The sequence below is a fragment of the Psammomys obesus genome, unplaced genomic scaffold (genome assembly GCF_907164565.1).
Source record: "Psammomys obesus unplaced genomic scaffold, mPsaObe1.curated_primary_1811, whole genome shotgun sequence".
Lineage (NCBI taxonomy): Eukaryota > Metazoa > Chordata > Mammalia > Rodentia > Muridae > Psammomys > Psammomys obesus.
The window spans coordinates 1,440,851-1,452,190 of NW_026585895.1; the positions used below are offsets into that span (position 1 = coordinate 1,440,851).

The 11,340-nt window shown below is 46.8% G+C and overlaps 1 protein-coding gene across 1 annotated transcript; it reads right to left on the reverse strand.

The window, feature by feature from the left end:
* Positions 1-451: 451 nt before the first annotated feature.
* Positions 452-6,901, reverse strand: Btbd18 (BTB domain containing 18). The gene is made up of 2 exons (XM_055600438.1): positions 6,778-6,901; positions 452-2,766 (listed from the first exon to the last, which is right to left on the reverse strand). The coding sequence occupies exons 1-2, from the start codon at positions 6,899-6,901 to the stop codon at positions 707-709; spliced, it is 2,184 nt and encodes a 727-aa protein (XP_055456413.1). The 3' UTR covers positions 452-706.
* Positions 6,902-11,340: the final 4,439 nt, after the last annotated feature.

Here is an 11,340-nt window from a genome sequence, read left to right on the forward strand (position 1 = left end):
CAGCACCTGGGAGGCTGACAAAAGAACTGGAAATTCATAGTCAACCTGGCTTATGAGATACCGTTTTAAAACAAGAAGCAAACAAGACTGTAGATATGAAGTAAATCTTAAAAGCAACTAATTTTAATCTACTTCTCCGAAGTAGTCATGAAAGTAACATCTTCCTGGCCTTTGTGGAGGCTTTTGCTAGATTTTACATACTGGCAGTGAGTAAGCCCCACGGGCTGGGCTCAGGGGCACAGGCCTATAACATCAGCTACAGGAGGCTAAGGCAGGAGTCAAAGTTCAGTGCCAGCCTGGGCAATTTAAAGAGATACCACTCTCATCCCAGTGTTCTAACACAGCTTCATTCCTTCTCAAACATTCTTTAAACACAACCCAACACAAACAGTATTCTAAGTTTTCCTGAATTTTCAGTGACTATCTCTTGAAATGAGGGATGCCTGTTCTTAACTATTCTTATGACTTAATACAGTTGGAGACCACAGTTTATTATTGTCAGTGAAAAATGGATTACAAATAGATAGCTCAAGTTCCTAATTTCCTGCTCATGGTACTGCTATTTATTTGGCTTATGCCTGGCGCATAAGTCTGAGGAGGGGGCTCAGTGCTGAGAGGAGATGTGCTTCCTTTGCTGCCAAGAAAGCCTTTTGCTGGTCAACAGGTGTCACCCTCTGAGGGGCTCTACCCCACCCTCCTGCCTCCACTATGTCAGTATATCTACCTCTGTTTCTGACTCAGAGGAAGGGTCAGGCCAGACAGAAGGAACACTAGTTGGCTCCAGCTTCCCCTCCACTGTCCAGTCTACCACGTCAATCTCTTCATCTTCAGAACTGCCAGGAAATGGGTCCAGCAGTTCAGGGTTGGCAGATACGTCCCTGACTGCCTTGGGAACAGGATATAACACCTCATCCATGCCTAGGGACACTTCTAGCCCTTCCTCTGCCCAGTTTGAGCATGGAGGGGAGAGATCCCTGTAAGACCTTTGGGAAGGGTCAGAGGAGTCAAGGTGGAGTAGTTTTTCTCCCTGACCATCCAGTGGCTGGGAGCTGGTAATTTCAAGGTCTGGAGTCCAAGAGCTTTTCAGTGAAAGTTCCTCTCTGCTCACCTCTGAGGGCATGACAAGGGGGGTAAGGGGCTCAACTGGTTCTGTGTTCTCAGAGTCCATGACAAGGGGACTAAAGGGCTCAACTGGCTCTTTCTTCTCACCAACAGGTTCCTTTTCCAATCCTGTGAGGTCTCTGGGCCAGAGTTCCATATCTGGCAAACACCATTCTTCTCCTTCAATCCAATTTTTTCCTGTTTCTGACAGGTGATAACTTGGAGTTCTGCAGCCTTCAGTCCCCGGACTTTCCAAAGAGCCTACTGGTGGCTCAGCGTCTGAGCCACACAGCATGAAGTCCAGAATCTCTTCTAGCTCACTGGTGGCTGCAGCACTTGTGATTCGGTACTGCTCAGCTTCACAGGGCTGGCCAAGCTGAGCTGTGCCGAATGTGTAGGGCTGTCTGCAGTCAATATTCAACACAGGTTCTTTCCCTATTAGCATTGGACTGGACCCAAACTCTGACTTCACCACAGGGTGGTCTGGTGAGTGGATAGCTGAGAGGTGAACGTCTTGCAGCCTAGGGCTCTCTGGGGAGTCCTGACTCAGTTGTATCCTGGCAGGTGTTTCCTGCTCACTAACTGAGGATAGCAGAGCTCCTGGAGGATCTTCTACATCTGAGGGTTCTAGGATCTGGGGGCTATCTCTAGTGTTTCTGAGGGGAGGCTCCTGTACCACTTCCCAGCAAGTACCATTGACAATCTTTCTAAGTTTTACTCTTCCAACCTGGCCCTCCTCTACGGAGTTGGAGGTGAGTGCTCTGAATTCAGGGCTCTGCTTCTTGCTCCCACCTGTCTTCCCAACTTCAGGCAGGTCTGGAGTGCTCTGTAGAGGACTGACTTCCCCTGGCTTCTGCTTATCCACACCCTGTGCTGCTTTACTTACACTTCTCTGTCTCCAAAGACGCCGGCCAGGGGCTGTAGGCACCGAGCTGGGACCCCTTAAAATGCTGGAAGGCTTAGATGTATAGACATGGGGTGAAGGTTTTGAACGACTCAGCCTGATCTTTCTGGGCAGTAGTTGCTCATCCACAGAAGGGTACAAGCTGGGAGGGGAAAGTGCTGTAGGACCTAGGGCAGGGTTGTTCTTGTTTTCCTTAGGCCCTTCTCTCTGGCTTGATGGAGATGAGCTTCTTTCTTGAGTCAGGCAAGCCCTGGCTTTCTTCTTGAGTAGAAGAGTGTCTGAGCTATCTGCATTTGGTAGGTCACTCTTTTTGTGAGGCCCCTCTTCTTCCCCTAAGGACTTCAACCTCACTGTCCCAAGAGGACTAGGAGTCTGGGTGACAGTCAGTGGGGTTCGAGGGCGGCGGCTGGGTGCCACCACTCTAGCAGAGATTGGTGCAGTACTTGGTGGTTGTAGGCACTCTCTGTTTAGTCTTCGGCCCTGTGGAGCCTTTACTAACTTTCCACCTTCTAGCTGCAGGGTTTCCAGCTCAGACACTCGGAGCTGACGGGCAGCAGAGAGCACATCCTGGGCTTCTTCCTGAGACACTTCCATCTCTGAAGTATATAGGAAATCTACCAGCTTCCTAAGGGTCCTGATTTTTAGGCCTCCCAGCTCCAGTACCACCTTCCGACCCTGAACTGGCCTCTCCCGCTCCAGACGCTCCGTGAAGAAGGGACTACAGGCCGACAGGATACAGCAGTGGGCTGGGACAGCCTCACCTGAAAGACAAAAACAAAACACTTATGCTCTTTTTCTTCTTTTGGTTTTAGTCCCAACAACAACAAAAAATCACTGATTTGAAGATAAAAAAAAACCTTAAGCAAGAGCTTGAAAAGAAAGGGGGAATAGGTGGCACTGTCAGCTAACTAATGCGCTTGGGGCTTTAAGAACCTTGTGCAGCAACCCACGTGTGGTGTATGCCTATAACCTGAGAACCTGGATGGTAGAGACAGCAGCTCAGTCATTCTGAAAACCAGTATGAGCTATAGAAGATACTATTTTGGTTTTTTTGAGACAGGGTTTCTTGTATAGTCCTGGCTGTCCTGCTTTGTCGACCAGGCTGGCCTCAAACTCCAAGAGATTCACTTGCCTCTACTTCTTCAGTACTGGGATTAAGGTCTAAGGTCTTGTTTTCAAAGACCCAACCAAAAAAGCCTTCCAAAGTGCTTGACATATCTTGAACCTTTCCAACTATCCCATTTGGATATTATGTGCATTCTATAGAATTTTACACCCACAAAACTTTGCAATTTGTTTTTGTTTGCTTATTTTCAGACAGGACCTGGTTATACAGCCCAGACTGGCCTCAAAGTCATGAGCCATTTGAAAACAGTGATTCAAGCTGTACACCACTACACTGGGCTCTAGATTCTGTGTGTGTGTGCGTGCATGCATATTCGTGAAGAGGTGATGTCTGCATGCTATAGCATTAACGTGAGGAGGACAACCTCAAGTGTCAGCCCCTACCTCACCCTGACACAGACCTCTTTGATGTCCTCCATGTCAGGCTAGCTGGTCTACAAGCTTCCCAGGATTCTCATGCCTCTGTCTCCCCAAAGGAGCACTGAGATTAGAGGCCTGCACAACTCTAGTAGCTTTAGCTGGGGTCTGAGGATCAAACTCAAGTCCTCACACTTGCACGGTAAGTTTGTTTTTGTTACACACAGAGCAATCTCTGTAACCCCCATAGTTTATATTTACTCACTTAGGGTAGTGGAGGCCAGAAGTTGACCTCAATCGATTTTCTACCTTATCCTTTGAGAGGGAGTCTCTCACTGAACCTGGACTTCTCCAGCTTGGCTACATTAGCTACAGGGACTCTAAGTTGAACATATATATCAAGACATTCAGCTTTTTATATAGGTGTTGACAATCCAAACTTAGATTTTGGTGCTTGCAAGGCAGCACTTTACCAGCTGAGCTGTCTTCCTAGCCCGTGTGTGTGTGTGTGTGTGTGTGTGTGTGTGTGTGTGCGTGCGTGTGCGCGCGCGCGCGCGCGCACAGGTATGTGTGCTATAGCATATGAATATAGGTCAGAGGACAACCGTGGGTGTTTGCCATCACTTCACTTTCTTTAATATAGGCCTACTTGCTCTACCTGCTCTCTATGCAGGCTAACTGTCCTTTGAGGTTCCAGGGTTCTTCTGTCTTCTGACAACCATATCTTTGCAGGCTGTAGGAATTACAGTTGCACTAAGTGTTTGGGTTTTAGCAAGTCACACTTAGGTCCTCATGTTTGCACACCTAGCACTTTTATCCATTAAGCCATCTTCCTACTCTTTTTTTTTTTTTAAATAATTTTATTTTTTTCTTATCAGTTACATTTTATTAACTCTGTATCCCAGCTGTATCCCGCTCCCTCATTCCCTCCCACTCCCACCCTCCCTCATCTCCTCCCTGCCCCTTTCCAAGTCCACTGATGGGGGGACCTCCTCCCTTTTCATCTGATCCTATTTTATCAGGTATCTTCAGGACTGGCTGCAAAGTCCTCCTCTGTGGCCTAACAGGACTGCTCCTCCCCTGGGGGTGGGGAGGTCAAAGAGCCAGCCATTGAGTTCCTGTTAGAAATAGTCCTTGTTCCCCTTACTATGGGAAACCAGTTGGTTACTGAGCTATCACGGGCTACACCCGAGCAGAGGTTCTAGGTTATATCCATACATCTTCCTACTCTCTTATTTATTTATTTTGGGGCTAGGTATCATGTAATGTGGGCTGGTTTAAAACTCCCTATGTGTCAAAGATGACCTGAACTTCCTCATCTTCCTGCTTCACCAGGCATGTACCACTAAGTGTGGTTTAATCTGTGCTGGGGACTGAACCCAGGGCTTCATGAAAACTAGGCTAACACTGTCAACTAAACTATACGCCCAACCTTTTTTTTTTTTTTTTTTTTTTTTTAAGATTTATGTGTTTTATTTTACATGTATGAATGTCTTGCTTGCATGGACGCCTGACGAGGCCAGAAGAGGGGGCCAGCTCTCTTGGAATTGGATGGTCTGTAAACTGCCATGTGGATGTGGGAACTGAACCAAGGTCCACTGTGAAAGCAGCACAATGCTTTTAAGCCACGGGCCACCCCTCTGCCAGCACCACCCTGCCAGCTTTGTCTTACATTTTCTTGTTTTGTTGAGCTTCTGGGTATGCAAGATGACTTAGCACAGAAAGGTGCTGGCAGCCAACTAAGCCTACAGACACCACATGATAAAAGGAGAAACCTGATTTCTGTGAGTTGTTTTCCGACCTTCACCCGTGTGCCCAGCCCACGCCGCAGCCCACACAATGTGTGTGTGACAGCCTGTGAGCACACACAGGAGCAGCATGCATGAGTACACCTGACTCTAGCCTGGGCTGTTCTTGAATTTGTGATCCTTTTATTTAACTTCCTAAGTCCTGCCTGTCTTCTAGTTTTATCTTTTTTGTTTGTTTTTGTTTACCAAGGCTCTGGCTGTCCTAGAATCTGCTTGGTAGACCAGACTGACCTCAAACTCAGAGAGCCACCTGCCTCTGCCTCCTGAGTGATGGGATCAGTGACCTGTGCCACCACCACCCTGTTTAGTTTTACTCCTTTAAATACAGATTTATATGATGTATATGAGTATTTTGTCTACATGTATTCATGTACACCATGAGTTTGTCTATTGCTAAGAGGACATTGGATCCTCTGGAACTGGACTTATGGATGGCTGTAAGCCAAAACATGGTTGTTACAAAAGCAACAAATGTTCTTAGCCAGTGAGCTATCTCTTTCCAGCCCCATTGTATTTGAATTTTAGGGGTAAAAAAATAACAGTTTAAATCTTTTTAACAATTTATTATTTTGTTTTATTTGCATATATATCTGTATACCACACGTGTGAGTTACAGACAGTTGAAAGCTGCCATGTGGATTCTGAGGCTTGAACCAGGATCCTCTGGAAGAGCAGTACTCTGAACCACTAGGCTATCTTTTTAGCCTCCAATAAGTTTACTCTTGAGAACAGTTTTTAGAGGGGCTGGGCATACAGTCATTTGGTAGAGTGCCTGCCTAGCATGTACAAAACTACAGGATTGATCCCCAGCTCTGGATCAGATTAGGCATTTGGTAGAAAATTTGGGAAGAAGGAAAATTAGAAGTCCAAGGGTTTTTTTTTTTTTTCAGCTACATTGAGTTCGAGGAAAGCCTAGGTTACATGAGATCCTGTCTCAAAAAAACAAAAACTTAACTTATCCTAAGTTGAGTGTGGGGGTGAAAGAAAGCCTTTAATCTCAGTCCTGGGTAGGCAGAGGCAAGTTCCGGATCCATGTGAGTTTGAGGCCAACCGGGTCTACATAGCAAGTACTAGGTCAGCCAGGGCTTTATAATGAAACCTTGTCTCAACAAAACAAACACCACCACCAACAAAACCCCACCCCCTTCCAACAATAACTGTCCTGGAAACAAAAAGCTTTCACCAATGAATTTACAATATTTATAGGTAATAACATTCTTCTGGGGCTGGGGAGATGGCTCAGAGATTAAGAGCACTGGCTGTTCTTCCAGATGTCCTGAGTTCAATTCCCAGCAACCACGTGGCGGCTTATAACCATCTACAGTGAGATCTGGTGCCCTCTTCTGGTATGGAGGCATACATGCAGGCAGAACACTATAAGAAAAACATTCTTCTGGTTTTACTGTTTGCATCTGGCCTTGAACTCATTTTACCTTGTTTGTTCTATAGTGACTTTCAGTTGAACCTAAGTTAGTTTCTTACCCTCTGCCTGCAGAAGGGCATCACAAAACACACCGCTCTGCTGCTGGTGGTGAAGCTGCAGGAAAACTACCCGGAGGAACCGTGGGTTCCTGTAGAGGATTTTGGAACTGGCAGGAGAGCACATGTCGTATTTGGTTAATAAACCTTCTAGATTTTCTTGGTTCAGATTCCTGTGGGGGAGATAATACATATCAGAGGAATGATTATACCTAATTTATTTTCTTTTTGAAATGGCTAAGAAATGAAAAAAAGATAATGAAATGTCAGCTGAGGGTAATCTCAAGAAAGCCTAATGACAGTGCTTTCGTGTAGAAGCTTGGAGATAGGCCTACATTTGAATCTTGGCTATGTTCTTTTTTTTTTTTTTTTTAAAGATTTATTTATTATGCACACAATGTTCTGTCTGCAAGAGGGCACCAGATATCATCATAGATAGTTGTGAGCCACCACGTGGTTGCTGGGAATTGAACTCAGGACCTCTGGAGGAGTAGTCATTGCTCTTAACCTCTGAGCCCTCTCTCCAGCCCTTGGCTCTGTTCTTAGCTAGCTGTATACTACCGTGTAGGTGACCTAACTTCTCAGAAACTTACTTGTCTCATGCATGAAATGGAAATAACACTACTTACCTTGTAAGGTTTTAAAAAAATTTAAACAAGCCAGACATGGTGGAGCATGTCTGTAATTCCAGCTCTTGGGAGGCAGAGGCAGTATAAGCAGGAATGCAAGGACATCCATCATCCCACATATAACTAGTTCAAGGCCAGCCTAAGCTATATGAGATCCTGTCTCAAACACAAAGCAGAACAAATGAGGGAATGGTGGTACATATCTGTTGTTTGAGGGCAGTCTGGACTGCACAGAGACTCTGACTCAAAATAAAATTGAATGAGTCAACACAGACAAAATTGATTAGTACAATGTGTCCCTAGCACAAAATAATCCTCTCAAATGTCAGTGATTGTTGTTCCTCAGCCTGACTCCTCACATTCTTCCTGAGCACCACGTCTCAGCATACTCTGGATTTCACACTTTCAAAGACAACATGCTGGCTCTAAAACTGACTCTGGGAAGCCATAGCACTTTCTTTAAGCTCACTTACCACACTAACCAGCAGAGGGTGCACAGTAAGAGAAAACAGGATTCAGAACGTCTTGCATAGTTGTTTCTATGTTGATTGACCAAAGTGAGCCAGACTGACTTCGTCAATTTGCAAAAATATGGACTTTGGGTTAACTGTGGCTAACAGTGGAACAAAAAGGTATGCATTTGACTCTTCCCTATCCAAATACACTTCTAGTTTGTGTGTCTGTGTGCGTGCACCATGACCATTTCCCCAACCCAACTCACTGCACAGCTGTGTGTTCAGTTTTCCAGAATGGTTATGTAGTTTTCTGTCAGGTAGCACTGAAGAGTCCAAATAGTTCACGTCAAAACTATCAAGAAAGAAAAGAGTGAATAGGTAAATTATGAAAGAGAAGCAGCCTGGCTTGGTGACCCCATGTCTGTAATCTTAGTTATTATTCAGGAGGCTGAGACAGGAGTATTATATGTTTCAGACCAGCATGGGCAATTCAGTGAGCTCTATTCTCAAAACAGAATTTAAAAAGGACTGGTGGTATAGCTCAAGGGGTAGAAAATCTTGTCTGGCAAGTGTGTGTGAGGTCTTATACCAAAGAGGATGGAGGTCAGGATGGGAAAGACGACTAATTCTCATCCCAGACACAGGAAACCTGGATGAGCCGGGCACATGTTGCAAGGGTGCCTGGAAGATTTCCAAAACACCAATGCCTAGCCTTGTCCTCAGACCCAACCTGGAATTGCTTTGCAATAGAATTTGCTCCTGCTGTCCTGTTTTTTCTGGTCCTCGTGTCCAGTTGCTTTGTTTCCTCTTAATGTCCAGCCTCAAGCCGAAAGGTTGCGCAAAGCAGCAGGGGTGGGCCAACTGCCTCAGCGACCCCTCCCAATCCAGAAACAAGAAAACGAGGGTTAGTGGAGAAAACGGCGCCACAGAAGGCCCTGCAGGACACGTCAGCCCGCACGTTTTGGGCCCCTGGGCCCAACTCCTTTGAAGAGGGATCTTCGGCGCGAGGGTTTCTGGGAATGGAGCACGGAGCTAGTGGAGGCCTGAAATCAGGGCTGGCCCTCGCGGGCACCGCTGGCCTTGCCCGCTCAGGTTCTGTAGTCTCTCCCGGGCGCCCCGAGGCCGCTGCGGGTCTTCAGCACCCACATGCACTGGGCAGTGATGACGAAGAGGGCCTGAGGCCACGCACGCGGCCCGGGCTACACACCGCGCGCTGCCGTCCTCGTGCTCCGGGCGTCGAGGGCCTCGAGTACGTCCGTCCTCTGTCCGTGTGCTGCCCTTTTGCACGCGCCAGATACGTCATCCCCATTGGACGGCCGCTCCCGGGACAGCCAATCAAAAAAAGGAGGGCGCGTCGGTGGGCGGGACACGTGCCGGATACGTCATCCCCATTGGACAGCCGCTTCTGGGGCAGCCAATCAGAGGAAGGGGGCTCTGTGGGTGGAGGCGAAGTATCGAGGGGAGTTGAGGCTGAGGGAAGGGCTGGACTGCGAGAGGTAGGGGAGAAGGGCCGGCGTGGGAGGGATTCTTCTGGAGCCCGCCTTGCCCCGAGCACCCGGAGGACAGGGCCAGGACTTCCATTTGCACTAGGCTCCGAGGCAGCTGAGGTACATTCTTTGTTCTCCTTGAAGAGGCTGCGGATAACCGTGGCCCTGCCCAGATCCGTCTGGACTTCCTGGGAAACAAAAGTTTCTTTCTGCTTGCAGGATTGCTAATTAAGAGATTTTCTTTTGTTCTTTTTCTTTCTTTAGACCGGTTTCTCAGTGTAGCCCAGGCTGGCCTCGGATTCACAGAGATCCACCTGCCCCTGCCTCCCTGAGCGCTGGGATTGCAGTCGAGCTTCACCGCTCCCTGCTAAGGTAGATACTTCCAAAGACTAGAGAGGTTCAGGGAAAAAAGATCACTGACCCGACCTCCTTGCCTCCGTGGATTCAGTTCCAATCCCGAATCTCAGAGAAGTGGTGACTCAAGAGAGTTGTGGGAACATCTTTGTAGTAAGCTTAGGTATAGCTTGGAGACTCAGCCCAGTTTAACAGTGAATAAGTCCAGGAATGGTGGCGCACACCTTTCATCTCGGCAGAAGTGAGGCAGAGGCAGGTGGATCTCTGTGAGTTCCAGGACAGCCTGGTCTCCATAGTGAGTTCTAGGACAGCCAGAGCTATGTGGAGACCCTGTCACAAAACACAAAACCAAAACAGCAAGAACAAAAAAATATCACAAGCCGGGTGTGGTGGCACACACTCTTAGTCCCAGCACTAGGCAGGCTGAGGTAGAGCTCTGTGGGTTTGAAGCCCTATCTTGAAAGACAAGAACAAAAACAAACAAACAAACAAACAAAAAAAAAAAAACACCACAAAAAGACAGAAAACGTCAATGCATGCTATAAACCCATAGAGCAGTTCTTTAGCAGTGTGCATTAGGATGCATGATCTAGCATGTATGACTGGCTTTCAGTAAATGTCTGAGGACTCTGGGTAAAAATGGCCAAATTCAAAGCTGCTGATTACAAAGTATGGTGAAAGAAATGGAGTAGCCAAAAGGATGTAGAAAAAGGAGAACCTGCAGAAATGAAGTGTAGCAGGGCAAGACAATGCGTTCAAATGTGTGAGATTGTACACATTTTCCCCCAAAGGATCTGAGGACTTTCGGTGTAGCTTAACAGTAGACGGCTTTGCCAGCGTTTAGTTCCTGGATCCTATTCCTAGCACTTTTTAATTTTTACTTATTTTTTTTGTTTTTCCATACAGGATTTGTCTGTATAGCCTTGGCTGTCCTAGATGTGATTTGTAGACCAGGCTGACCTTGAACTCACAGAGATTCACCTACCTCTACCTCCCAAGTACTAAGACTGAAGGCATGTGCCACCACACCTGGCTTGTGGTAATAAAAATTTGTCCAAGGAATGATAAATGACCATTCTATCCAGGGCTTTCAAAATAACTAACTATGGGTACATAACCACCAGAGGGTAGAAAGGAATAAAATATTTTTTCATTGTACAGATAGCCAGTGTTTTGAAAGATTTTTTTTTTCATTTCATGATGTCATTTATAGTTTTAGACTAGAATCAAGGCTGGGTGTGGCGGCATGCACTTCTCTCAGGAGAGAGGAAAAAGGGCCAAAGTGCCTCAGCAGAGTGCTTACGTAGCACATGTGAAGCCCTGGGCTTAAATCCCAGGACCCCGTCAACAGTGGGTGAGTGGCACACGCTGGTAATCTGAAACCGAAGAGGGGTCCTCAGAAGGATCAGAACTTCACGATCATACTGAGCTACATAGGCAGTGTGAGACTCCCCTGTGCTACGTGAGACCCTGTCTAAAAACCTAAAATAACCAGGAATTTGCCTGGTAAGATGGTTTAGCAAGTAAAGATACTTGCTGCTAAGCTTGCTGACCTGAGCGTTATCCCAGGACCCACGTGGTAGAAGTGAGAACAGACTGGAGAGTTACCTTCTGACCTCTACTAGCATACAATCGATAGAT